The sequence below is a fragment of the Lagenorhynchus albirostris genome, chromosome 19, assembly GCF_949774975.1.
Source record: "Lagenorhynchus albirostris chromosome 19, mLagAlb1.1, whole genome shotgun sequence".
Classification (NCBI taxonomy): Eukaryota; Metazoa; Chordata; class Mammalia; order Artiodactyla; family Delphinidae; genus Lagenorhynchus; species Lagenorhynchus albirostris.
In genome coordinates, this window is record NC_083113.1 from 11,077,558 (window position 1) to 11,101,253 (window position 23,696).

A 23,696-nucleotide genomic window follows, 5' to 3' on the forward strand; every position below is an offset into this window, starting at 1 on the left:
TGTGAACTGACTCAGGATTTCACAGAGTCCCTCTGGCTGCTGTGAAGGGAGCAGGGGTGGGAGCGGGGAGCCCAGTGAGGAGGCGACTGCAGTCGTCTAGGCGGGAGGTGATGGCGGCTGCACTGGGCCGGGGGTGGAGGAAGTGGGCAGCTAGACTTTGGAGGCAGAGCTGACCAGCCTCCTGATGGCTTACACAGACAGGTGGTAGGAGAAGGTTCGAGACTTTGGCTTGAGTTGGGGGGTGGGCCCCTGCAGCCCCGGGAGAGTGAGGGGTGAGCCTTTGGTACTCTTGGCTCAGGGTCCTCTGAACCTTTGCACAGGTGCCGGCCCTGGGGAGAAGTGGGCGGGTTGGGGTATATTTTGGACTCAGATGCCTGGGTTTTAGGTTTGGGCTGCTGGTGGCTGGTCCCATTCACTGAGGAAGGTGGGGGGAGGAGGACTGGGGTGGAGGGAGAAAGTTGGGGGGCAGAGGTGGGGGGTGGCCTAGTGGGCATGGTCAAGACTGGCGCCCAGGGAATCTCACCGGCCCCCTGTAGGTTTCACCATCATCATTGAGCCCTTTGACGACAGGACCCCAACCATCGCCAACCCCATCCTGCACTTCAGGTGAGACCTGACCCCAGAGGGGGTGTGAATGGACCACAGGGGCCTGGGCCCCCCAGCCTGGCACTCACCACCTTTGTCTTCTCCTCACAGCTGCATGGACGCCTCGCTGGCCATCAAACCTGTGTTTGAGCGCTTCCAGTCCGTCATCATCACATCTGGGGTGAGGGCCCTTTTGGCCCCCAGACCTCCACGGGGGGACTCCTGATTCCTGCCCAGTCCTGCTAAGATCCCTCCTGCTGTCCCTGGTACAGACGCTGTCCCCGCTGGACATCTACCCCAAGATCCTGGACTTCCACCCCGTCACCATGGCAACCTTCACCATGACATTGGCTCGGGTCTGCCTCTGCCCCATGGTGCGTGGGAGAGGGTGAGGTGATGGGGGAGGGGAGGTGGGAATGAGGGCTGCCTTTCCTCCCTCTGCTCCCTGCCACTTCTCAGGTAGCTGTGGGATTCTGGATTCAGACAGACCTGGGCTTGAGTTCGATGCCCCAAGCCTTAGCTTTCTCATGTGTGAAATGGGAACACCCCCTCTGTGATCTCCCAGGGTGGTTGAGGGGATTGAGTGAGATAGCAGGTGTGAAAGGCCTTTGTGGCCCAGGGCCCGGTACTTGGTTAGCGTGGCCTTGCCCGGTTCATCGTCTGGCTGTGACCTTGCTAAGTGACCTTTCCACTCTGCCTTGGTCCCCTTCTTTGTAAAATGAACATCGTAACATGGGCCCTCAGTTTCATATCTGAAGTCCCTGGGCCGGATGTGTTTTTTTTTGTTTGTTGTTTTTTGTTTTGCTGCGCCACACGGCTTGTGGGCTCTTAGTTCCCTGATTGGGGATTGAACCCGGGCTCTCAGTAGTGAAAGCATGGAGTCCTAACTACTGGACCACTAGGGAATTCCCCAGATGTGTTTTAGAATTGAGAATTTTCCAGACTGGAAACACTGCCAGTGGGGTCTGGGCAAGTCCCTCCAGTGAGAGTCATATTTCAGCAAACGTTTTGAAGAGTCTAACTAAGGGAGATACGTCAGGACTCTGAATAGGCTCAGGGCAGGTTTTGCTGCTGTAGGAGTTCGTGCCAAACTTAAACATCTGGAGTTTCCAGAGCGTTTTCGCTTCTGAATTGCCCTTCAGGGGTTGTGGACCGGTGCTGACCATGGGCCACGTACCGCGTCGTGCTTCTGTGAGGTTGCTGGCGGCGTTGCACAGTGGCTGTCGAGCTGGGGGTGAGAGGCAACTTCCTGAACCAACTGGCTGGAGGCCGGCACGGGCTAAGAGGGTACTTGCTGCTGAGACACATGGGCAGACTTCGGTTCAGTTCAGTCCCTGCTGTGACCTTGGGCAGGCGACACGACACGCCTTTTGTGAGCCTTGGGTTACTCATCTGCGCCATGCAGATAACAGCGTAGCTGAGGGTTCATTCAATGGCCCTGTGTCTGTAAAAAGCTTAGAACAGCGCTAGCAGACCGCCTGCGCTCACACTGTGGAGCGGTTGCGGCTGTTTCCCTTATCGTGACCTCTCTTGCTCTTTCCAGATCATTGGCCGTGGCAATGACCAGGTGGCCATCAGCTCCAAGTTTGAGACCCGGGAAGATATCGGTATGGCACCCACAGGGGATGGTTTGTATGGGTCCCAGGAGGGCAGGTGGAGCAGTCAGCATGGGCTGGGTCATGATGCAGTAACAAATACCCCCGCATCGAAGTGGCTTCAGGCAGAGGTACTTCTCGCCCACAGTCCGTGCCATCGTGGGTTGGTGGGGGCCTGCCCCATGTCTTGTGCTGGGAGCTTCCACCACTGGACACATGACTGTGGTGCTGAGCTGTGAGGGAGGGATCGTGGTGAATTGTGAACTGCCTCGTAAAGGTTCTCACCTGGAAGTGACGTGTGGCCCTTTCTGATTCGGCCGTGGCAAGTCCCATGGCCACGCCTATCTTCAGGGGTTTGGGGGTGCCGTCCTCCCAAGGAAAAGCAGAATGTGTTTGAACAGTCCTACAGAGGCCTCAGTGGGGTTTTTAGGAACCCAAATTCAAGACAAGCCATTAGACAGGAACGCTCTGATAGGGAGTGGGGAGGTGGAACCAGGCCAGGACAGAGTCCAACCTCTGACCCCTCACAGCGGTGATCCGGAACTACGGAAACCTCCTGCTGGAGATGTCCGCTGTGGTGCCCGATGGCATCGTGGCCTTCTTTACCAGCTACCAGTACATGGAGAGCACCGTGGCCTCCTGGTACGAGCAGGTACGCCCAGCTACTCACTCCACAGAAGGCCCCTGTCTCAGCTCTTGGCTCTGTTCCCCTGTGTGTTGGCTTCATTGCTCTTGTGTTTTAAATGGTGACATGTATCATAGGTGATAGGACAGTGTATAAAACACAGATGGACAGTTTAAAGAATAAATAGCGTTCCCTCTTCTCCCAACATCCAGGTTAAGAACTAAGACATGAGCAGCCTTGCTGGGCCCCTTCCTCAGAGGTGTGGCCCTCAGGAGAGGTGACCACATTCCCACCTTATGGGTTTTTGGGGTTACTTCCTGACAGCCTCTCCAGCTTGGTGTCGAGACACTGGGTAGCAGGTGTGACTCTAGCTGGGTGCTGCGCTTCTAGAGGAAGGTTCTGGAGAATTAAGGCTGGATACAGGCTCGGGGCAAAGAACCTGCAGGAGCCCCTTCTGGGGAGCGTGTGGGTGAGGTCATGGGGAAATGGAGCTCACCACGGCTGGGCACTGGCAACCCAACAGCATGTGGATGGGGCAGGGGCACCGTGTCCTTTCTGATTCTGAATGCACCACGGGCCCAGCTCTCGGGGAAGTTAGGGCGCTTCTTTGGGCTGAGACGAGTGAACTTGTCTAATGTTAGCACCAGGCAATGTGTGGGAACCTCATTCACGCACAACCAAGACCTTGGTCTTGTCGTCAGGCTCTTTCCACACAGTGGGAAAGGGGGCTGTCAGCCACCTGAGCGCCACATCCTGTGTGCCTTTCGTGTCTTATTTAAGAAGGCTTTGCCGACCCCAGGGTCCCGAAGATAGGCTCCTGTGTTTCCTTCTAGAAGCTTTGTAGTTGTAGCTTTCACATCTAAGGGCTGTGAGGTACCTCAGATTTACCTTTGTGTATGATGTAAGGCAGGGGTCAAGATTCATTTTTTTCCCATATGGAAATCTAATTGCTCCAGCCCCACTTACTGAAAAGAGCTCCCCGCACTGAGTGGCACAAGTGACCATCTGTGTGTGGGGGGGTGTTTCTGGACCCTCTGTTTTGTCTCACTGGTCCATCTGTGTATCTGTCCTTTATTCGTACCACACATCTATTTCAGTGTCAAATATGAAATCTCAAGTCAGCCTCTGATTGGCTCTGCCTGGCCTCTCCACCTATCACCTGCATCCCGATGGGCCATCTTGAGCCACATGCCTGTTCCATTCATCCAAAGGATGAGGATTGGTCCCCTCCCCAGGTCACAGGGTTTTCCAAAGAAGTGACAGTACCACCACCCTCCCCAAGTCTCCAGTGGTCAAGCTGAGGCCTGGGGAGAGAAGTGGTCTGTTGCATGGGAATCTGACAGAGTTGAGTTTAACCGGGACTCCCCTGTCCTTTAATCCTTCTGCCAGTCCACACCCTGACCTCCCTGGTGTCTTTCCCTAAGGGCATCCTCGAGAACATCCAAAGGAACAAGCTGCTCTTTATTGAGACCCAAGATGGGGCTGAGACCAGTGTTGCCCTGGAGAAGTACCAGGAGGTGGGTATTACCGGGGGAAGAGGAAAGCCCAGGGTGGAGAGGGGCCAGAGGAGGCAGCTCCGAGGTGACGCATCTCGTGTCCTGGCCTCCCCTCCCCAGGCCTGCGAGAACGGCCGTGGGGCCATCCTGCTCTCGGTGGCCCGAGGCAAAGTGTCTGAGGGAATTGACTTTGGTGAGTGGACTAGGCTCTCCCCTCCCCCGAGCGCCTGCGTGGATGTCTGGCCATTTCTGCTCCCCCAGGGGACCGGCGGCCCATAGCCTGGGCACGCACGGGGGCCTCCCCTTCCTTCCATCCCTGGGTGCTCTGCAGGGCCCTTGGGGTGCAGTCACTCAAACAGCACAAGCTCCCGGGCCCCGCGAGCTCAGCCCTCTCACTCCCCCTCCTGTGTCCCGCAGTGCACCACTATGGCCGGGCCGTCATCATGTTCGGGGTGCCCTATGTCTACACCCAGAGCCGCATTCTCAAGGTGAGCAGCGCCTGGGGGCGGTAGGACGTGAAGGCCTCTGTCGGGCCCTCTCCTTAGGACTTGTGTGAGGAAGGAACGTTGCCCCCGCCATCTCTGCACCCACAGGCGCGGCTGGAATACCTTCGGGACCAGTTCCAGATTCGAGAGAATGACTTTCTGACCTTCGATGCCATGCGCCACGCGGCCCAGTGCGTGGGTCGGGCCATCAGGGGCAAGACTGACTACGGCCTCATGGTCTTTGCCGACAAGGTGCGCGTTCCGGGGCCCCCGCCAACCAGGCGGTTCCCCCAGTCGCGAGTTCCGGGGCCCCGCCAACCAGGCGGTTCCCCCAGTCGTTTCCCCCTGCCAGGGTCCTGACATCCTCCCTCTCCCACTCACAGCGCTTTGCCCGGGCTGACAAGCGGGGCAAACTGCCCCGCTGGATCCAGGAGCACCTCACCGACGCCAACCTCAACCTGACCGTTGACGAGGGAGTCCAGGTCGCCAAGTACTTCCTGAGGCAGATGGCACAGCCATTCCACCGGGTGAGCCCGCGGCGCCTAAGCTCCTCTTGCAGGAAGGGCCCTTGGCTTTCTCCCCAGCCCCAAGCCCAGCCTGCTCCCTGCTCCCTGCCCCCTGCCCCCGACAGAGAGGGGTTTGTGTGCACCGGCGCGCCAGGCCTGGGAACTGGAACTGCGGGGAGGGTCGAGGGCTACAGCCAGAGCGTGTGTCTCCAGTGGGAGCCCCGAGCTGGCCGTGGGCCTCTGGAAAGCCAGTCCTTCTCCAGCTTGGACACAGCTCTCTGGCTGCCGCCTCCCTCCCTCGGCCCATCTTCTGGTTACAGGGACCGGATGCCGTGGGTTATACAGGTGTTTGTTTTGAAATTCAAGCATCCTGTCCCGTAGCCCCCCCACCCCCGGGCGGGCCACCTGTCCCTGCTGAGTTGTGGACCCCTGTGTTAGGAAGTGCAGCAGCTGACACCCCCCTGCCCCCCACCAGGAGGATCAGCTGGGCCTGTCCCTGCTCAGCCTGGAGCAGCTGGAGTCGGAGGAGACGCTGCGGAGGATAGAGCAGATCGCTCAGCAGCTGTAGCGGGGTGGGGGCGGGGCCATAAAAGGAGTTGGCCGCGCCTCGTGAGCCTTACCTGGCCCTGGGTCCCGGTAGCTTGGAGGGCGCCCCCGGGGGAGGCGCTTAAAGGTCCCTGCAGGACACCTCAGGCGGACGTTCTGGCTGCCAAGTCTACAGCCTTTAATCACAGGAGGAGAGGACAGCGGGGAAGCCCAAGACACTGGGTGCCCCCGAGGGGTGGGAGCGAGTCAGGGAGATGAAAGGACTCCCCTCCCCTCCCCTCCCTCTCCCGCTCCTCCTGAGAAGCGCAGCCCGTGGTTCTGTCGCCTTCAGCGGGGGCCCAGGTCCTGGGTGCTGGCGCTGAGGGTCCGAGCGGCCTTGCCCAGGTGCCGGCTGGGGAACTGGGGACAGGCACAGGGGGTGGGTGAGGGGCCGGACGCAGCTCTGCTGCAGCTGCCCCTAGGTTACTCCCCAGCAGCCTGGCTGCCAGCTTGTCTATCCTGACGGCCGCGTTGCTCGTCCTCCTGACCCCACGTCCACCCTGACTCCAGTCCATCCGCTCCCCCACCTCTACCCAAGTAAAAGCCACCCATGCTCCCTATCCTGGCGTTCACTCCACCGCCAGCCTGCCCACTTCCACCCTTCCCTTGCCTCTGGGCCTGTCAGTGTGGCCCCTCACTCCACCCTTGACCCGGGTGTCCCCCTCACCTGGTTCCCAGCAGCCCTGGAACCATCCATGTTCAGCATGTTGAGTGACATGGCCCTCTTCATCCTACAAAGGAAGGTTGGTGGGTGGGGCACAAGTGAGCCCAGGAGTGTCTGGCTCCCACCCTGGGAGGGACCACTCCAGCGCCAGGTTTGATTGTATGTGTGGCAGGGGAGATGGGAGCCATGGAAGGTTCTTGAGCAGGACAGGGAGAGGGGTGGGCTACAGATTCGGCCACCAACCTGACCCAACACTCACCCGGCTGCCCCCACCACCCCCTCGCCTCGGAGCCGGGAGACCAGCTTCTCACTTCCCCGCCGGATGGACTCTCGGAGCTTGGAGAACGAGCTGCTCCGACGAAAAGTCTGGGGAGAGCGCCAGGGACACGGGTCAGTCCCCCCCATTCCATCCAGTACCCACCTCCACCCTGGGAGCCGAGGCAGAGCCTGTCCTCACCTGCTGCTTTGCGTCACCGGCTGTGCCTGTGTTGGGGGCTCCTGGGGAACAGATGGGGCCATTGTGGTGGGGAGGCTGAGGAGCCCCCTGGGGGAGAGGGGAGGGGCTGGGGGCTCACCGAGAGGGGCAGGCAGGGCCTCCCTGCTGAGGATTTCTTTGTACAGTTCCTCCGCCTCCTGGTACTTGTTCTGTTTCAGGTAGGCTGAGGCCTGTGGGGAGGGCATAGCCTGGGTGATCTTGGCCCAAACCTGGGAGCTTCCCAGGCCCCAGCACTGCACCCAGGCACATCCTTCCAGCCCCCGCAGGAAGAAACCCAGGTTTACCCCACACTCCAGGCCTTGGCCGACAGCAGGGCGGGCTTGGAGCCCAACCCCACCTACTTCTCATAGGGTAGGTGACTTCCTGACTCAGAGCAGGAACCCGTTCCCCACTCTACCTTGAGCCAGTGACACACCTCTCTGTGCCTCAGTTTCCTCACCTGCAAAATGGGGCAACGGGAGCACCTACCTCATAGGGCTCTTGAAGAAACGGATAGTACAGGCAAAGTCCTAAGAAGGGGGTTTAGCTCAATAAACGCTCTCATCTGCTCCCAGCCCGTCTCTCTGGCTTCCTCTTTGACTGGAGCTGTTCTCTGGCTGCCACCAACTTGCCTGTTTCCTGATGCTTCCGTGTCCTCTGTGCTGAGCAACCTCACCAGTCAGGGCCCAGCTTGGAAGCCGAGTCTCATGGGACGACAGCTCGAGGGCTGGGCAGAGGTGGGGCCCCAGGACCAAGACACCCACGCCCCAAGGCGCCCTCACCAGGTTGTTCTTGGTCTTGGCCACATTGGGGTCGTGAGGCCCGCCTAGGGCCTTGTAGATGCTCAGGGCCCGGCCGTAGTGCCGCTCCACCTCCTCGAACTTGCCCTGGTTCTGACACAGCAGGGCCAGGTTGTTGAGCTGCTTGGCCACGTCCGGGTGGTTGGCGCCCAGGACCTAGGAGTCATGGGGTCAGCCGGGGTTGGCGGGCCACGTGATGCCAACAGCCGTAATGAGAGTCATGGGTTGGTGGTTATAGGATTGAAGTGGATGGAGAACTACAGGAGGTTGGGGGCAGAGGGCAGGAACTGCCTGGTCAAACTGGGGAGTAGTTGGGTCAGAGGTCATGGTGGTGCAAAACCTCATGATTATGGGTCAAATAGGTAGATCAAGGCTGGGGTTGTACTAGTCACGTGGGGTTGGAAGGTCGGGACCGGGTGGGGGCATGAGGTGACCTATGAGAGTCAGAAGTCAAGACCAAACAGAAGTCATTGGTATGTCAAGGGTGGTGGGTCAGGGGATTGGGTGCTCTAGGTTCAAATTGGAGTCTCACGATGTCAAATGGGAGGGGCACAGAAGGTCAGAGGTCACAGGAGCAAGTCAGGGTCATGCAAGGGCCACAGAATTAAGCGCCGAAATCAGGATCAAGGGGTGAGAGCCACTCAGGACAGGGGCTCCGTGGGAGCCGGGTGGGGGCAGGACCTTCTCACGGATCTCCAGGGCGCGCTGACACAGGGGCTCCGCCTCCTGGTAACGCCCACGCTTCCCGTAGAGGACGGCCAGGTTGTTGAGGGTGGCGGCCACCTGCAGGGCGCGAGAGGCGGGTCAGGGGTGGGAAGGCACAGCCCACAGCCCTCCCTCCTGGGCCTGCGCTCACCGCGGGGTGCTCCCGGCCCAGTGTCTGCTCCCGGATCTGCAGGGCGTCGTGGAGAAGGTCTGTGGCCTCTTTGTACTTGTTCTGGTCCCTGTGGGTTGGCCCGAGGGTGGAGGGGGTTTGGCCAGGTTGGGATAGCAGGGGCCACGGGCTGGGCTGAATCCCGCAGGCCCAGAGACCTGACGACCAAGCATGGGTGGCATCCTCTGGGGGTCCCTTCCGGGGGTCCCTACACTCCCAGTTGGCTGCGAAGCCTCTGCCACCCTAGGTCTCTTCCCCACTCCACTGTGGTCTCTCTTGCCCACGCTGACTCCTCTTTGCCTGGGTCTCAGTGAGTGGCCTCCCCAGAGCTCTGCCCCTTCTCTCCACCACCACCCCTGGTGCCCTGTGCTGGCAGAGCAGGACACCAGGGTCCCCCCGCTTCCTGCCCCCCTCCAGCCGTGGCGGCTGCAGCCCTCACCGGTACACCAGCGCCAGGATGTTGAGCATGGTGGCCACGTCAGGGTGGCAGTGGCCCGAGCTCCGCTCCAGATCCTCTAAGGCCTGGCGGCACAGCGGTGCAGCCACCTCGTAGCGGCCCTGCCCCGTGTACTGGAGCACGAGGTTGTGCAGGGTCCGAAGGCGGGCCGGGATCTCGTAGCCACCCTGCTGAGCAGAGATGGCCCCCGCTGCCTCGGGACCTGGGGGTGCCGGGCACCCAGTCACTGCAGGCCTCCTACTCCAGCCCCACACGAGGGGACACATGCACCCCAAAGCTACAGCTGCCTCGCTGGCCCCTGGGACCACGGGCCCCTGTTTTGACGTCTGAGATTGGAATCACAGGCATCTTACTGGCCCGTGGGATGTGTCCTAGCCTGCGGGGACAGAAACATGGGAGCCACCTGGCTCCTGGGGCCGTGGCAGGCCTGCTTTTGCAGCTTCCAGCGTCACCTGCCCGCTGTCACCCCCACAGCCCCCTGCTTCATCCTCCTGACACCCCGCCCTGACCTTCCCCATCCTCCTTCAGAGGCCTTGGGGGCCCAGCGAATCAGCGATTCCCCCCAGCCTGGGCCATTCATCCTCCTGGCTGAGTTCCCCACACCCACCTTTCCTCTCCTCCTCCTCACTGGGGAACAGGGAAGCCAGGCTGTCCTGCTGATGGGGGGACTCGGGCTGCTGCAGAGAGGACAGGAAAGTGGGTGTCATGAGGCTTGGGAGTTTGAGTCAGAGACTGGGGTCCTGGATCCCAGGGTTTGAGGGTGGTGGTGGTCAGGGGTCTCCTGAGGGCTTGGGGAGGATCCTCGGGCTTTGTGGAGCAGATGGGGGCCTTCGGTGGAAGTTCTAGTGGGGCTCTGCAGAGGGTCAGGGGGTTCTTTGGAGGGTCTGGGGCACTAGGGGGCACCACGGAGGGATGGGGGCTGTGGGGTATCTAAGGAGTGTGGGGTCCCCAGCACATCATGGCCCCCGCCCCGCTGGGTCCCGCAGCACCTGGCTCTCCGCCGGCGGGTCATACTGCCGCAGCTGCCCCAGGAACTGCAGGTGGCTCTTCTCCTCCTCCAGCTGGGCCACAGCCTCCTCGCTGGCCCGCAGCCGCTGCTGCGTCTCCTCCAGCTCTTCCCGCAGCCATGTGTTCTCCTGGGCCAGCCGCCGGGCCTGCGCTCGCAGCCGCTGCTTCTCAGCCTCCAGCGCGCCCACGTGTGCCGACAGGGCCAGCAGCACCTGCCAGGGAGGCGGGGGTGGCGAGTCAGAGGCCTGGTCCCTCTCACCCCCGACCCAGCCCAGGGCCTCAGATCAAGCCAGAGCACCCCATTCTCTCCAGGGTGCCCCGAATTATACAGAGACTCCTCCGTTGTGGCTCCAGGGATGCTCAAAGGCTCTCAGGGCCATAGTCCGGTCCTGCCCCGGGACCCCTCTGATGTCACCCAGGCACACAAATTACACTCAGGATACTTCACATTCCACCCATGCAACCCCAAAGTCTCCCCAGGACCCACAGTTCCATGGAAGGACCCCACGTGGTTCAGGGGTCCCTGTCGCACACAAGGACCCCATCCCCAATGCAGCCCAGGGATCCCACCTCAGGACTGGAGCCTCCCCCTCCCGGGCCTGGCTCCCCCAGTCCCCGCTCTCCCCAGGCTGCCCCCTCCAGCACACCTGGCCCCCTCATCCCTGGGCAACCCCCAGGGCTGAGCCACATCCCCCATAGTTGAGTTGGCCCCCTCATACCTGGGCCTCGCCCAGCCCCAGCTCGATGGCCTCCAGTGAGTGGCTCACCACCTCCTGCTTTTCTTCCAGCAGCTCCAGGCCAGCCACCGGGCCCTGTCCTGCCAGGGTCTCCGCCAGGTGCCCGGCCAGGCCCCGGTGCTCTGCCCGCAGGGCCTCCAGCCCCTGTACCACTTGTCGCGTCTGTTGCACCAGCTCCTCAGGGCTCAGGTGCTCTGGGCCCAGCCCCATGCTTCCCGGGGCCGCCACCTTCACGGACATTGCTGCTTCTGGGGGTGACCGGGATCAGGGGGTCACTGCCAGGGCCAGGCAAGTCAGCCCCTCTGCCTCCGCGCCATTTACGCCACAGGTCCCCTCAACCCTCTCCCTGTCCGCCCATCCCGGCCAGCCCTCTGCCTCCGTGCTCTCCTCACTCCGGCCAGCACCCTGTCCCACACCCATCCTGGCCAGCGGGCAACTGGAAACCTAGTCTTCCCTGTCCTCGGCCCAGGGCCCCGCCCTGAGGGCAACTCCAAAACCTCACTATATATGATTAACCAAAGGAGGGCAAACAGCCATCTCGAGGGCTCCCACCCAGCCCACCCCAAGGACCCTGGGTACCCTGGCCCAGCACTCCCGGCTGGCTGTGTGACCTTGGGACCAGAGGTGCCCGCGCCCACTGGGCGTGTGGGGCAGGACGCGTGGAGGCGGCAGCCTCTCTGTGAGCTCATTCTTAGGGTGTTTTTGTTGGGAACCAGTCAGACCACTGGGGGTGGGGTGGGGCAGGAGGAGAGGGCCAAGGGGCTGGGGTGCTGGAAGCAGAGGCCTCTAGACTGGGGAGGTCAGGAAGGGGGGCCCCGTGTGGTGGCTCCCGGAGCCCGAGGACCTGACAGACCCAGAGGAAACAGGCTCCACCCTCCACTGCAGACATGCTCAGCCAGCCCAAGGCGTGCTGGGTCAAACGTGTGGCAGGCATGGCCCATGGATGTCACATTGGCCATGTGACAGCTGAGGGTCTGAGGCCCAGATGGTAATGGATGGGGGGGTTCACATGTGGGACTTCATGGGGTTGTATATGGGTGACAAGGTCAATGACACATCTGGTGACGATGCCTCTGGGGCCGTCACATACATACATACACACACACACACCCCTCTCAGAAATACAGCGTAATAAACACTGTCCTCTCAGAAATGACACACACACACACTTTCTCTTAAAAATACAACTCAGCACACCCTCACGCACATCCACATTTTCCTTTCAAAATATTGATACAACCTAATGCAACACACTAAGGCACGCACACAAGTACATTCTTCTTTCAGAAATAACACATACACACTCTCCTCTGCGAAGTACAACTCAACACACAGGTATACTTTCCTTTCAGAAATAAAAGCCAGACATAGAAAACAAATTTACGGTTACCAAAGGGGAAAAGGGGAGGGGAGGGATAAATTAGGGGTTTGGGATTAACATATACATATATAAAATCGATAACCGACAAGGACCTGCTGTGTATACAGGGAACTATACTCAATATACTATAATAACTTATAATGGAAAAGATTGTGAAATATATATATATATAATACAACGGAATCACTTTGCTGTATACCTGAAACTAACACAACGTTGTAAACCAACTATACTTCAATAAAAATTTAAAGACAAAATAAAAGCCAACACACAAACTGTCTCCTCCCTCAGCCCCCCCTCACCTGCAAAAAGATAACCAAATCCCAAACCACTTCCATTGGGACTGCCTCCTTGAACTTTTATGCCCATGACACGTGCCCTCTCCTACACCCCCCCCCCAGTCCTGCCAGCACCTAGCGCTCCATCCTATGCCCAGGGCCTCCTCCATGTTCCCAGGATTCACGGTGGACCCGTCACCATCCTCCCTCTTTCCTTCCGTCCTCCCCACCTGGCCAGCCAGGGATTCGCACACAGACACACTATAGAGCTTCACACGCGGACGTGCGAATGACCCCTGCGGCCAGGCTCTTACACCGTCACAAGCGGGTGCCCATGGCACAGACAGCTGTAGAGACACAGGTAGTCCCATGCTTTCCGCACAGTCTCTCAGGCTTACTTCACTCAAGCCACTGTGTTCCCCTGAACAGCCCAGAACTTTTAGCACCTGTGCACATGCTCCCAATCACATCCACTCAGACACAGTAAGGGCAGGTGTGTAATCCTGCGGATTTTATATACTGCAGCCTCTCCATCGCCATCAATCTCTCTATGTATATACGTGTTCGTACATATATCAATCTCTCTGTGTACGTAGTATATCACACCATATGTAGTCTTACACCCCACACGCAAGTCAAACTCACAACCACACCCGTTCACTGAGTCATCCCGACCACCATGACCATCATTCACGAAAGTTTGCGGACGTATACAACCTCCCACGACATCGCGCACAATCTCAGACAGCCGAGCCGAATGTTCCAGACGCAACCTCTGCACAGTAACAGAGCGACACGCACAGCCACACATCACTCGGGCTGTTTCCTCGACACACGCTGGCTCCCACACTCACGCCGGCCTCCAAACAGCAAACTCCCTTTCACCAGCTGAGCCCCGTGCGCACAACCGCGCAGCTGACAACGATGTTCACAGTCACACTCCACGCATCCATCCTGAACCCATAGTGCCCACCTCCTTGTCACCCCCCCAGTCTTACAGGCAGAGAGACAACCACGGCCACACAATTTCTTGGTGACACACCTAACCCTATAAACAGTTCAACTCCCTGCCAAACACACACACACACACACACACACACACACACACACACAGCATTACAGACACACGATCAGAGGTCACCCACATTTTCACATCACTGAAACAGTTTCACATCATTCAAGCAGTCCCTCTGTGCCCTCGCAGGCTTACACGGACAGGCCATCTCCTGTACCCACCTGTACCCACAGCCTGACACCATCACACACACCTGAGCTTCGTACACCATCTCTCATGCACACGCACGCACCATCTCCACACACACATACACTCGCAGGCGGGAGACCCCCATCCTGGCCAGCCCCGCAAACCACACAACTTACCCCTGGCCGGCCCGTCCAGCCCCGCGCACCCCGGTTTCACCGCTCGCGCGCCCGCCCGCTGCCAGGCCGTCACAAGGGCCCCCTCCCGCCCCCAGGCCCCGCCCCGTCCTCGCTCCTGTTTACCTGAGCCCGGCGGAGACGCGGCCCCAGCTGGGCCTCCAGACCCCGGGGAGCCCCAGGGTGGGACAGGGGGCATCCAGGGGCCCCAAGGCCCGTCCCCGTCTCCAGGCCAGAGGGCCCAGGGGTGCGCCAGGCCCAGCCCACACTCTCCGCCCTCGCCTCCATCCTCGCAGCTCCTGGGACTCCCACCCCGCATTCCCGGCGCCCACCTGACCGCAGACAGCTCCCGGTCCTGCTTCGCCGCGCTGCGCCCGCCCGCCGCGCACGCCTCGCCGCTTCCAGCTGCGCAGCGAGTCTCGGGCCGCGGGCGGGTCCTCCGGAGGGGGTGGGGCGGCCCGGAGCCCCGCCCCCACACAGGTGAGACAGGCCCCGCCCACAGCCCGGGGAAAGTTAAGCGCTGCGGCCCCGGCCCTAAGGCAACCGCAGAACTTCGCGTGCGCGTAGCCGGTAGCCTCTAGGGCACGTCGAATCTGAGATGATTCCAGTGCGCAGGAGGCCTGGAAACCAGAGTCTCAGCGAAACTAGAATCTTGGAAACTTTGGATCCCAGACGGATGGCCTTCTTGCAGTGCCAGCCGCCGGCTCTTTGCCTTGGCTGTGCGCCCTGCTTGGACATCTCTCCACACAGATCTCGACGTTTGTCTGGTCCCTTTTCAAAGGCCGCTTACTCCGAGAGGCCTCCCTTGCCTGTCTCTTCTAAATTACACCTTCCCACCAAAACACAACCTCATTTCTCTCCTTGATTTTGTTCACAAAACTTTGCAGGACCTAAAATTATTTCGTGTAACATTATAATTACTATGTTGTCTTACATCACATTATTGGTGAGGCTAAAAATTGAGCTCTGAGTTCACATCCGATTTCAGTACTTACTAGCTGCGCAGGCCTTGGACAAGTAACCTCTCTGTCTCCGTTTCCCTAAACTGTAAAATGGGGTAGTCAAAGGCTGTGAGAATATTTTTTCTGGCTGTGTTGCGTCTTCGTTGCTGCACGCGGGCTTTCTCTAGTTGCGGCGAGCGGGGACTACCAGTGCGCGGGCTTCTCATTGCAGTGGCTTCTCTTGTTGCGGAGCACGGGCTCTAGGCGCGCGGGCTTCAGTAGTTGTGGCGCACAGGCTTAGTTGCTCCGCGGCTTGTGGGATCTTCGCGGAACAGGGCTCGAACCGGTGTCCCCTGCATTGGCAGGCGGATTCTTAACCACTGCGCCACCAGGGAAGCCGAGGCTGTAAGAATTGAATGCGTTAATATATGGATCGGAAGCATTTAGCAAATATTACCTACTGATTTTATGGTGTTACATTATTGGTTCTCCCCCACTAGAATGCCAGCTCCCTGAGGGCAGGGCTCTGTATTGTCAGCACGGTATCTTTAGCATTAGAACAACCTGGCGCCAATTAGGTGCTCAGTAAATATTTGTTGAGTGACTGACTCAATGAATCAAGTCCTAGAAACATAAATTGGCCAAACCTGGGCGCACAGGATTCTAGCATCATCGAATTTGGTTCAAGGCGAGCTTTGCCAAACCCTGGCAGTACACCGGTCGCTGCACTAAAGGATACTTCCAGAAGAGGGCGCTGTTGGTCCGTAGACCAGGCACCAGATTCCCGCGCGACTCTCTACTCCCCTGTTCTCCGAGCTTCCATGCAGATGCTCCCTCCTGCCGGAGGCTCTCTCAGACCACCCCGAGGCTGGAGGAAACGCCTTTCCTGGGCTCCTGCAACCTCCTGGGCTCCCATGTTCCAGCCATGCCCATCCTGGGTCATCACTTCTCTGTCTCCCATGCAGGACTGTAAGACCCAGGAGGGAAGACAGAGCCAAGGCAGTCTCAGTCCCTGCTGTGCGCCCAGTGCTACCCAGCACAGCCCGAACACAAGAGAAGGCACTCGGGACAATGGTTGTTGACTGACTGATGGAAAATAAGACTCAAACTCACGCTCTAACTTCTCTAGGTATTTCTAGGGAACAGGGTAGAAGGCGGCAGCGGAGTCCTTGTCCCCCATTGTTCTGGCCTCAGGACACGGGACATTGGTTCTGGAACTGCCACAAGCTTACTACGAAGCAGTGCAGGGACTGGAGCCAGATGACCTAGGTGCAAATCCCTGCTCTGTCATTTGTTGGCTGTGTGACCCCTGAGCCAGGAACTAACCTCTCTGGTCCTCACGTTCCTGATCTGTAGAAATGGACTCACATGTGTAACCTACTTTGTGAGGCTGATGTGGGGATTAATGAGTAATCCCTGTAAAAGGCTTAGAACAGAGTGGCACATGGTAAACACTGTGTGTGTATGTGGGGTGGGGGGTGGGAGGGAATTGGAGCCAGGTAGATCTGCATTCAAATCCTGGTCTTGACATTTCCTTTCCATGTCACCTGGGGCAAGCCATGATTTTCTGAGCACCTATTTCCTCATCTATAAAACAGGGATGGGGACTTCTCTCGTGGCACAGTGGTTAAGAATCCGCCTGCCAATGCAGGGGACTATGGGTTCGAGCCCTGGTCTGGGAAGATCCCACGAGCCACAGAGCAACTAAACCCGTGTGCCACAACTACTGAGCCTGCGCTCTAGAGTCCACCAGCCACAACTACTGAGCCTGCATGCCACAACTACTGAAGCCCCTGCGCCTAGAACCCGTGCTCCGCAACAAAAGAAACCACCGCGATAAGCCCGGGCACCGCAATGAAGTTAGCCCCTGCCCGCTGCAACTAGAGAAAACCCACGTGCATCAACGAAGACCCAAGGCAGCCAATAAATAAATAAATAAATAAATAAATATAAAACAGGGATGATTGCACTCATCACATAGCATTTGGGCTGGCCCTGCGCCAAGCACTTTTGCACAGCGTCAGCTGGGGCTGGCATTCCTGAGTTCCTACCCAAGACAGGCCCTATGTCAGGTCTTGCCTTGTAGATTAATTCTGTTCACCTTCACACCAACCTGCTATGATTGTCCTCATTCCACAGGTGAAGAAGATGAGGCACAGAGAGGTTAAGTGACTTGTCCAAGATCACACAGCCAAGGAGTAGCAGAGCCCCTGAATCCATACAGCCACCCTCTGAGGTAGGCACTCTTACTTGCCATATCTAAAAAGGAGGAGACTGGGCCAGGCTGCACTTCAGAGGACGTGGGGCTAGCCGGTAGAATCGGCGGGGTCTCTGGACTGGCTCTGCCATGTCAAAGGTTTTCTTTAAGATCACTCTGACGTCAGACTCTCAGCTGCCCCACAAAGTACTCTGTGTTACCAAAAGTACACCTTTCACAGCAGTCTTAAAGTTCGCAACAGAAGAATTTAAAGTTCCTGCAACATCCAATAACTGCAATTATTACCCATAATGGAACAGGCATAAATCCTGCACAGACTGCTGGAAATGTTTTTCCAAAGCATGGTTCAGAACTGCAAATTAGGGACTTCCCTGGTAGGCCAGTGGTTTTGACTCTGCGCTTCCATTGCAGGGGGCACGGGTTCGATCCCTGGTCGGGGAAATAATATCTTACAAGCTGTGTGGCCAAAAAAAAAAAAAAAAGAACTTCAAATTGTTCCTAGAGATCATGTTGGAAGTTGTTAATATCTGCTACTTGGAAGATAAGATTACCTTTCAGAATGAATATTGGTATTGTTGATGTAAAATTGAAATGAGGCATTTAAAATCCTATGAAAACACCAATAGTTGAGGAAATAATGAAGGGGACTCTGTCCCTTCCTGTTATTCACACGCTTCATGTGAAGAGGGAAGGCTTCCGCATTGAGGGCATCACTACCGCAGAGGATCGTAGTCTTTCACTACTACCTTACAACACACACAGGTAGTTCCCGTGGGGTAAATGGATTTACCCAACTGTGTTTGAAAACTGGACGATGCTTCAGATGTAGTGAACAAACGTATGGACGCCAAGGGGGGAAAGTGGCAGGGGTGGGGGGGGTGGGATGAACTGGGAGATTGGGATTGACATCTATACACTAATATGTACAAAATGGATAACTAATAAGAATCTGCTGTATAAAAAAATAAAATAAAATTCAAAAAAAAAACAACTGGAGGATGCTTCTGATAATTCTTTCTGAGAACATTTGGGAAATTAAAATGTACTGAATCTTCCTATTTGTCTTTGAGTTAAAAATGTAAGAGGATTACGGATTGTACATGGCAGTTGGCTTGATAGCATCTGACTTGCAGATGTAAAAATAGTTGAATTCTTACTTATGTATCATTTATGATCGAGAATATAAATGTATTGATGAGTTCTTTTTATCATTTAGGTTGTTTTTGAGTTTCAAATTCATGTATTCATATAAAATTTAATTTAACACCAGAGCCCAAAATTGGCTTTTTAAAAGATCCAGCCGTTATGTGTAAAATTGATATCCTACACCAAAGCGTTTTAACTATGATCTTGCAGAATCCAACACTTGTAATGGCGAGAATTGAAAATAAAGTAGAAGCATCTTTGGCTGAAAAATAAAGAAAGAAAGGGCTTCCCTGGTGGCACAGTGGTTGAGAGTCCGCCTGCCGATGCAGGGGACATGGGTTCATGCCCTGGTCCGGGAGGATCCCACATGCCCTGGAGCGGCTGGGCCCGTGAGCCATGGCCAATGAGCCTGCGGGTCCGGAGCCTGTGCTCCGCAACGGGAGAGGCCACAACAGTGACAGGCCCGCGTACCGCAAAAAAAAGAAAGAGGAGGAAACTGAAGCTTAGAGAGGAGAAATCCCTCACCCAAGACCACAGTCAACAAGGCAGTCAGCATTTGAACTTGATTCTAGCTGGGGGAGGGCAGCTCTAGTTCAGTCAAAGCATAACCAATTCCCTGGTCGCCTTCTCTGTTGGACTCAATTTTTTTAGCATTTCCACCTTTTTCCTCCACCTGCAAGAATGCTGTGGAAATTATTCCTAATGGTCCATGAAAAGATCAAGGACCAACCAAACTCAGATGTCTTCAGTTGCCATGTTCTAATTTATTGGCAATAGGGTGAGTAATGCTTCCCTGAATATTTCCTGGTTAGGTTGCTTTACCAGATGAAAAATGGCCAAGACAGTTATTAATTAAATAAAAATGCAGCAACCAAATGTGAAGATCTCAAACTGTTTCATTTTGAAGTATCCATTAAGAAACACTGGGTGGGGACTTCCCTGGTGGCGCAGTGGTTAAGAATCTGCCTGCCAGTGCAGGGGGCACGGGTTCGAGCCCCGGTCGGGGAAAATCCCACATGCCCCGCAGCAACTAAGCCAGCATACCTAGAGTCTGTGCTCCACAACAAGAGAATCCACTGCCCTGAGAAGGCCTGCAGGCAGCAACGAAGACCCAACACAGGCAAAAATAAATAAATAAATAAAATAAATTTATTTAAAAAAAAAAGGATAAAGCACAGCTAATTAAAAAAATAAAAAGAGCTTATGTCAAAAAAAAAAAGAAACACTGGGTGGGATGGACTGGGAGTTTGGGATTAGCAGATGCAAACTATTATATATAGGATAGATAAACAACAAGGTCTTACTGTATAGCACAGGGATATATTCAATATCCTATGATAAACCATAATGGAAAAGAATATGAAAAAGAATGTATACATAGATATATATATAAAACTGAATCACTGTGCTGTATAGCGGAAATTAACATGACATTGTAAATCAACTATACTTCAATAAATTAGAAAACAAAACAAAAGAGACACTGGGTAGAAATTTGTCATACCTTTTAGCTTATAAATGTATTTTCAACGTCCATCCATTTACAACTAACTCCTGGTTTCATTTTCTATCAAACGATTCTTTGAACTTGTCTTCCTTCTAAAATCAAAATCATCCCAAATAAACTCATATTAACTAGTGACAAAAAAAAAAAAAAGAAGAAGGCACTCAACAAAATCCCCATCTAATCACTTAAGGCCTCAGTTTGCCATGTCAGGAAAATGGGTAGATGCAATGGGGGCTTTTCTATTTTCATCTCTTGGCCATAGTTTTTAAAAAGCCTCCCCCCTTTTTAATTTTTATTTATTTTTACTCTCTTAACTTTCATATAACATACAGCAGTGTGAATTATATTTACTCCCTTTTTTAATTTAAGAAGTAAAGTGCTGTCAGAAAGGATGTTCACAGAGAACAAAAGACTACAGAGTGAAAAGTAGGTCTTTGTCACTCCGTGACCCCCACTCTTCCCAGAAGCCAACATGATTACCAGTTTCTAATATCCTTCCTGAGATATTCCAGGGATATGAATTGTATGTGGATGTCTGAGAATGAGTGACCATTTAAGAAAAACACAAATGAGAAAAACCTTACCCATGGAGGTAGACTGAACAATGGCCTTGACTTTGAGTGGGGTCGTGTGACTTACTTTAGTCAATAGCAGAGTGGCACAAGTACCAGTCATGCCAGTTCTGAGCTTCGACCTAAGGGGCCTTGAACGTTGCCTTTTGCGCCCAGGCACAGGCATGAGAAAAGCTTCCCCTGCATGGCTGCTCCCCCTTTGGCCCACACACCACAACGTCTCTGTAGTGTTAAAAGAGAAACTGAGGTATATTAAAATTGTATTGAGTTTGAGCAAAAATCGATTCGAATCAGACAGCATCCAATCTAGCAGACAGAAAGGAGCTTCGAGGAACTAAACAAAATGAAAGACGTTTATAGGTGGAAGGGAGCAGAAACAAGAAAGTTGTACCCGGAAAAAAAAAGCAGGCTGGTTATTGCAAGGTCACTTTCCTTTAGGGACGGCAGGGGTCTATCAGGCAGATTACCTAACTAGTGCTGATCTGAGTGGGTGGTTTAAGATTCCATCTCCAGGAGAGCCGACACTGTCATTAAGTCTTGATTTGGTGACACGGGGCTTAGCATTTTGAGCCCGTTGTCTTGTTTTTAACATAAGAGTATGGAGCAAAGCTTCCCAGTTGTGCCCAGCCCGAATCAGCCAACTGTCAGTCAACCCCACATCCATTTCAAAGTTCCTGCATTTTGGGGTGGTGTGTTTCACAGCATTTTTGTGGCAACAGTTATATATATATATTTTTTTCTTCCCCCCTCCCCGCCGCCACTTAGCAGTATACCTTGGTGCTATGATCTAAATGTTTGTGTTTTCCCAAAATTCATATGTTGAAATCCTAACCTTCCAAGGTGAGAGCATTAATAGCTGGGGCCTTTGGTATTAGTAGGAGGAGAAGCCCTCGTGAATGGGATTGGTACTCTTATAAGAGAGATCCCACAAATCTCTCTTGTACCTTCTGCCACCGGAGGATACCAGAAGTCTGCGATCCCTTGCCCTTTTCCAGTCTCAGCATCCATCCGCTGTAAAATGAGGCTTTAGCATGAACAGGTGGAATCAGGAAGGGAATGACTACTCCGTCCAGTCTGGTTCTGCTACTTCCCAGCTGTGTGATTTTGGGAAAGTGACTCAACTTCTCTGGGCTTCACTTTCTTGACTTGTAAAATTTGCATATCTACCTCATAGGACTGCTGGAGAATTAAATTGGTTAATACACATACAGTGATTGAATCCTGAAACCAGACTGCTAGGGTGGTGAAGGGGGCAAGGAGATGTGGGTACAAATTATCAGGGCCTAAAGACCCAGAAAGAGACTCTGGGCTGACAGTATTGTCTGACCTTGCTGAGAGGCCTGAAAATTATCTTTACCAAAGCCTGAACCCACTCTCAGCAGCCCTGTGCCAGTTTGATTCCCAGCTCTGCCCCTTCCCAGCTGTGTGACCTTGAGCAAGTCACTTAACCTCTCTGAGCCTTATTGTTGGGAATGTTAAATGAGCTAATATATGTAAAGCAGTTAGCCTAGTACTTGACATATAGGAGTGCTCCATGAGAGTTAACTGTTAGGGTGGAGACTATGGAGTGGCCACTCAATATTCATGCTAACTTCCTTCTAGCACATCCAGTTTTTCAGAGGAAGCATGATTCTGGGGGCAAGAGGTGGTGCCTCTTCTCTCCAACCTCACCCAGCCTTGAGCCTGCTCCTTCAGCCCTTCCAACAATTTTGTGAGCACCTAATATCTGGTAGGGAAGCCCTTTCTGCTTAAGCTGGGTGAAGGGGTTTCCAAATGACTGATAAAGCTACTATAATTTACTTAGTCAACAAATACTCATTTATCCGGAGAGCACTGGGGAGCCATGGCAGGTTCTGAGCAGGAGAGGTCAGCAAGTAGGGAGTAGGTGGGACAGGGCAACACTGGGGCAGGAGCCCAGCGAGGAGGCTAGGGCAGGAATGAATGTGGAGGTCTTGAGCTAGGGTAGGAGGGATGGACAGGCCTTGGAGACTGAAGGGCTCAGGGGCTGGGAGTGGGAGGAAGATGTATGATGGAGATTATAGTGCTCCCAAAGGCCAACTGTTTCTGTGAGACTCAAAGAAGATAAAGGAGGTAGAGCTTATGATACAAGGTCTGCTGGAGTGTTTGATTGGCTCAGCCCTGGTCACATGACTGGACCATCGCTGCAAAGGATTATGGGAAACTGAGTTTCTGACATTTTTGGCTTCTCCAAAGGAGGTGGTCAGAGGGTGGGGGGCTCCCCAGACACAGAAAGGGCTTCGGATGCTGTGTGGCCAAAAGGAATGTCAAATGTCCACACAAGGGGTTATTAGGGGTCCAGGGGGCTGAGCTGTGTGTGATGTGGCTGGATCCTGTCTCTCCCTTGCTCATAGCCCTCAGGGAATCCTACCCCACTCACAGTGGGATGGAAACTCCTCCACGGCCCCTAGGACCCTATAGGTCTGCTCCTGGCTTCTCTCCAACATCATCTTCTCCCTCCCACTCTCCCCTCTGCCCCATCTGCTCCAGCCCTCCAGCCATCTCCCTGTCTCTCAGATATGCCAAGCCACTCCCACCTCAGGGCCTTTGCACCTGCTGTCCCTCTTCCAGATCTCCACATGGCTGTCTCCCTCCAGTCTCTGCTCGCATGTCACCTCCCCAGAGAGGTCTGACCTGATCTCCTCTGCTGTGCCATCACTCTCATCCCTTACCCTCTGTCACTTTCCTTCAAAGCCCCATTGTCCCTGACATTAGAGCATATATTGACTTGTTTACTCTCACTGAAATGTCATCTCCGCGAGGGCAGGCGTTTTGCTTATTTTCTGCTGTGTTCCCATTAAGTGCTTAATAAATAATTGTTGAAATGATAAATGCATAATAATTCTAGACCAGTTCCGTTTAGTTCTCTGGGCCTCAGTTTCCCTAACTGTGAAGGAGAACTTTGTCACTCTGACCTTACTGGGAAGGGGACGTTGGTGGAGAGATCAGGGGCTAGGCCCCAAGGAAAAGTTTTCTAGGCAGCTCCCCATCCCACTAGTAACCTAGGGAGAGGTAGAGAGGGTCCCCTTTCCCTAGATCAGTGCCCCTATGCCTGGGAAGAAGTGGGGAAGACCGGGGAGGAGGGAGGAACCTCAGAGGGAAAGGAACGTTCTCTTCTTTGTTTCAATCCGGGCGCTCCCTGAACCTCCTCCTCCCTGGACTTGACCCCGCTTGCCCAAGTCTTGGCGCCTTCCAGGCGGAGGAAGCAGTTTCCTCTGTGCCGTCTCATTTCCGCAGAATCTCATCCTCGGCCCTCGAGGTCCCCCGTCACGGTCGAGGTGCTGAGAGCCCGGATCCGAGCGAGTCCTGCGCTCTGACCTGAGCCGCCACCCAGCCCCCTTCCCCTGCGGGTGGGGCTGGTCTCCC

General features: G+C 55.1%; 2 protein-coding genes across 6 annotated transcripts in view; one reads left to right on the forward strand and one right to left on the reverse strand.

Moving 5' to 3' along the window:
- ERCC2 (ERCC excision repair 2, TFIIH core complex helicase subunit) overlaps window positions 1-7,590 on the forward strand; it is a 20,014-nt gene extending 12,424 nt beyond the window's left edge. For 2 of the 3 annotated variants that reach the window (XM_060132179.1, XM_060132180.1), the window contains exons 13-23: window positions 537-606; window positions 697-766; window positions 858-959; window positions 2,129-2,192; window positions 2,711-2,832; window positions 4,230-4,322; window positions 4,422-4,494; window positions 4,719-4,789; window positions 4,895-5,038; window positions 5,170-5,313; window positions 5,768-7,590. In XM_060132179.1, the coding sequence (XP_059988162.1) occupies window positions 537-606; window positions 697-766; window positions 858-959; window positions 2,129-2,192; window positions 2,711-2,832; window positions 4,230-4,322; window positions 4,422-4,494; window positions 4,719-4,789; window positions 4,895-5,038; window positions 5,170-5,313; window positions 5,768-5,860 (1,046 nt within the window). In that variant the 3' untranslated portion in view covers window positions 5,861-7,590. Of the gene's footprint in view, window positions 1-536; window positions 607-696; window positions 767-857; window positions 960-2,128; window positions 2,193-2,710; window positions 2,833-4,229; window positions 4,323-4,421; window positions 4,495-4,718; window positions 4,790-4,894; window positions 5,039-5,169; window positions 5,314-5,767 lie in introns of those variants that run through there. The other variant, XR_009537275.1, reaches the window with a different exon arrangement.
- KLC3 (kinesin light chain 3) lies at window positions 5,989-22,774 on the reverse strand. Of its 3 annotated transcripts, XM_060132186.1 has the most exons (16): window positions 21,257-22,774; window positions 19,738-19,832; window positions 16,983-17,343; window positions 14,924-15,272; window positions 10,875-11,140; window positions 10,137-10,367; window positions 9,755-9,824; window positions 9,130-9,349; window positions 8,673-8,760; window positions 8,498-8,599; window positions 7,799-7,972; window positions 7,117-7,207; window positions 6,999-7,039; window positions 6,801-6,907; window positions 6,545-6,608; window positions 5,989-6,237 (listed from the first exon to the last, which is right to left on the reverse strand). In XM_060132186.1, the coding sequence occupies exons 5-16, from the start codon at window positions 11,130-11,132 to the stop codon at window positions 6,166-6,168; spliced, it is 1,518 nt and encodes a 505-aa protein (XP_059988169.1). In that variant the 5' UTR covers window positions 11,133-11,140; window positions 14,924-15,272; window positions 16,983-17,343; window positions 19,738-19,832; window positions 21,257-22,774; the 3' UTR covers window positions 5,989-6,165. The 3 variants fall into 3 exon arrangements, with proteins under 3 accessions (XP_059988169.1, XP_059988168.1, XP_059988167.1); XM_060132185.1 differs by lacking the exons at window positions 14,924-15,272; window positions 16,983-17,343; window positions 19,738-19,832; window positions 21,257-22,774 and adding an exon at window positions 14,261-14,610; XM_060132184.1 differs by lacking the exons at window positions 14,924-15,272; window positions 16,983-17,343; window positions 19,738-19,832; window positions 21,257-22,774 and adding an exon at window positions 13,932-14,142.
- Window positions 22,775-23,696: the final 922 nt, after the last annotated feature.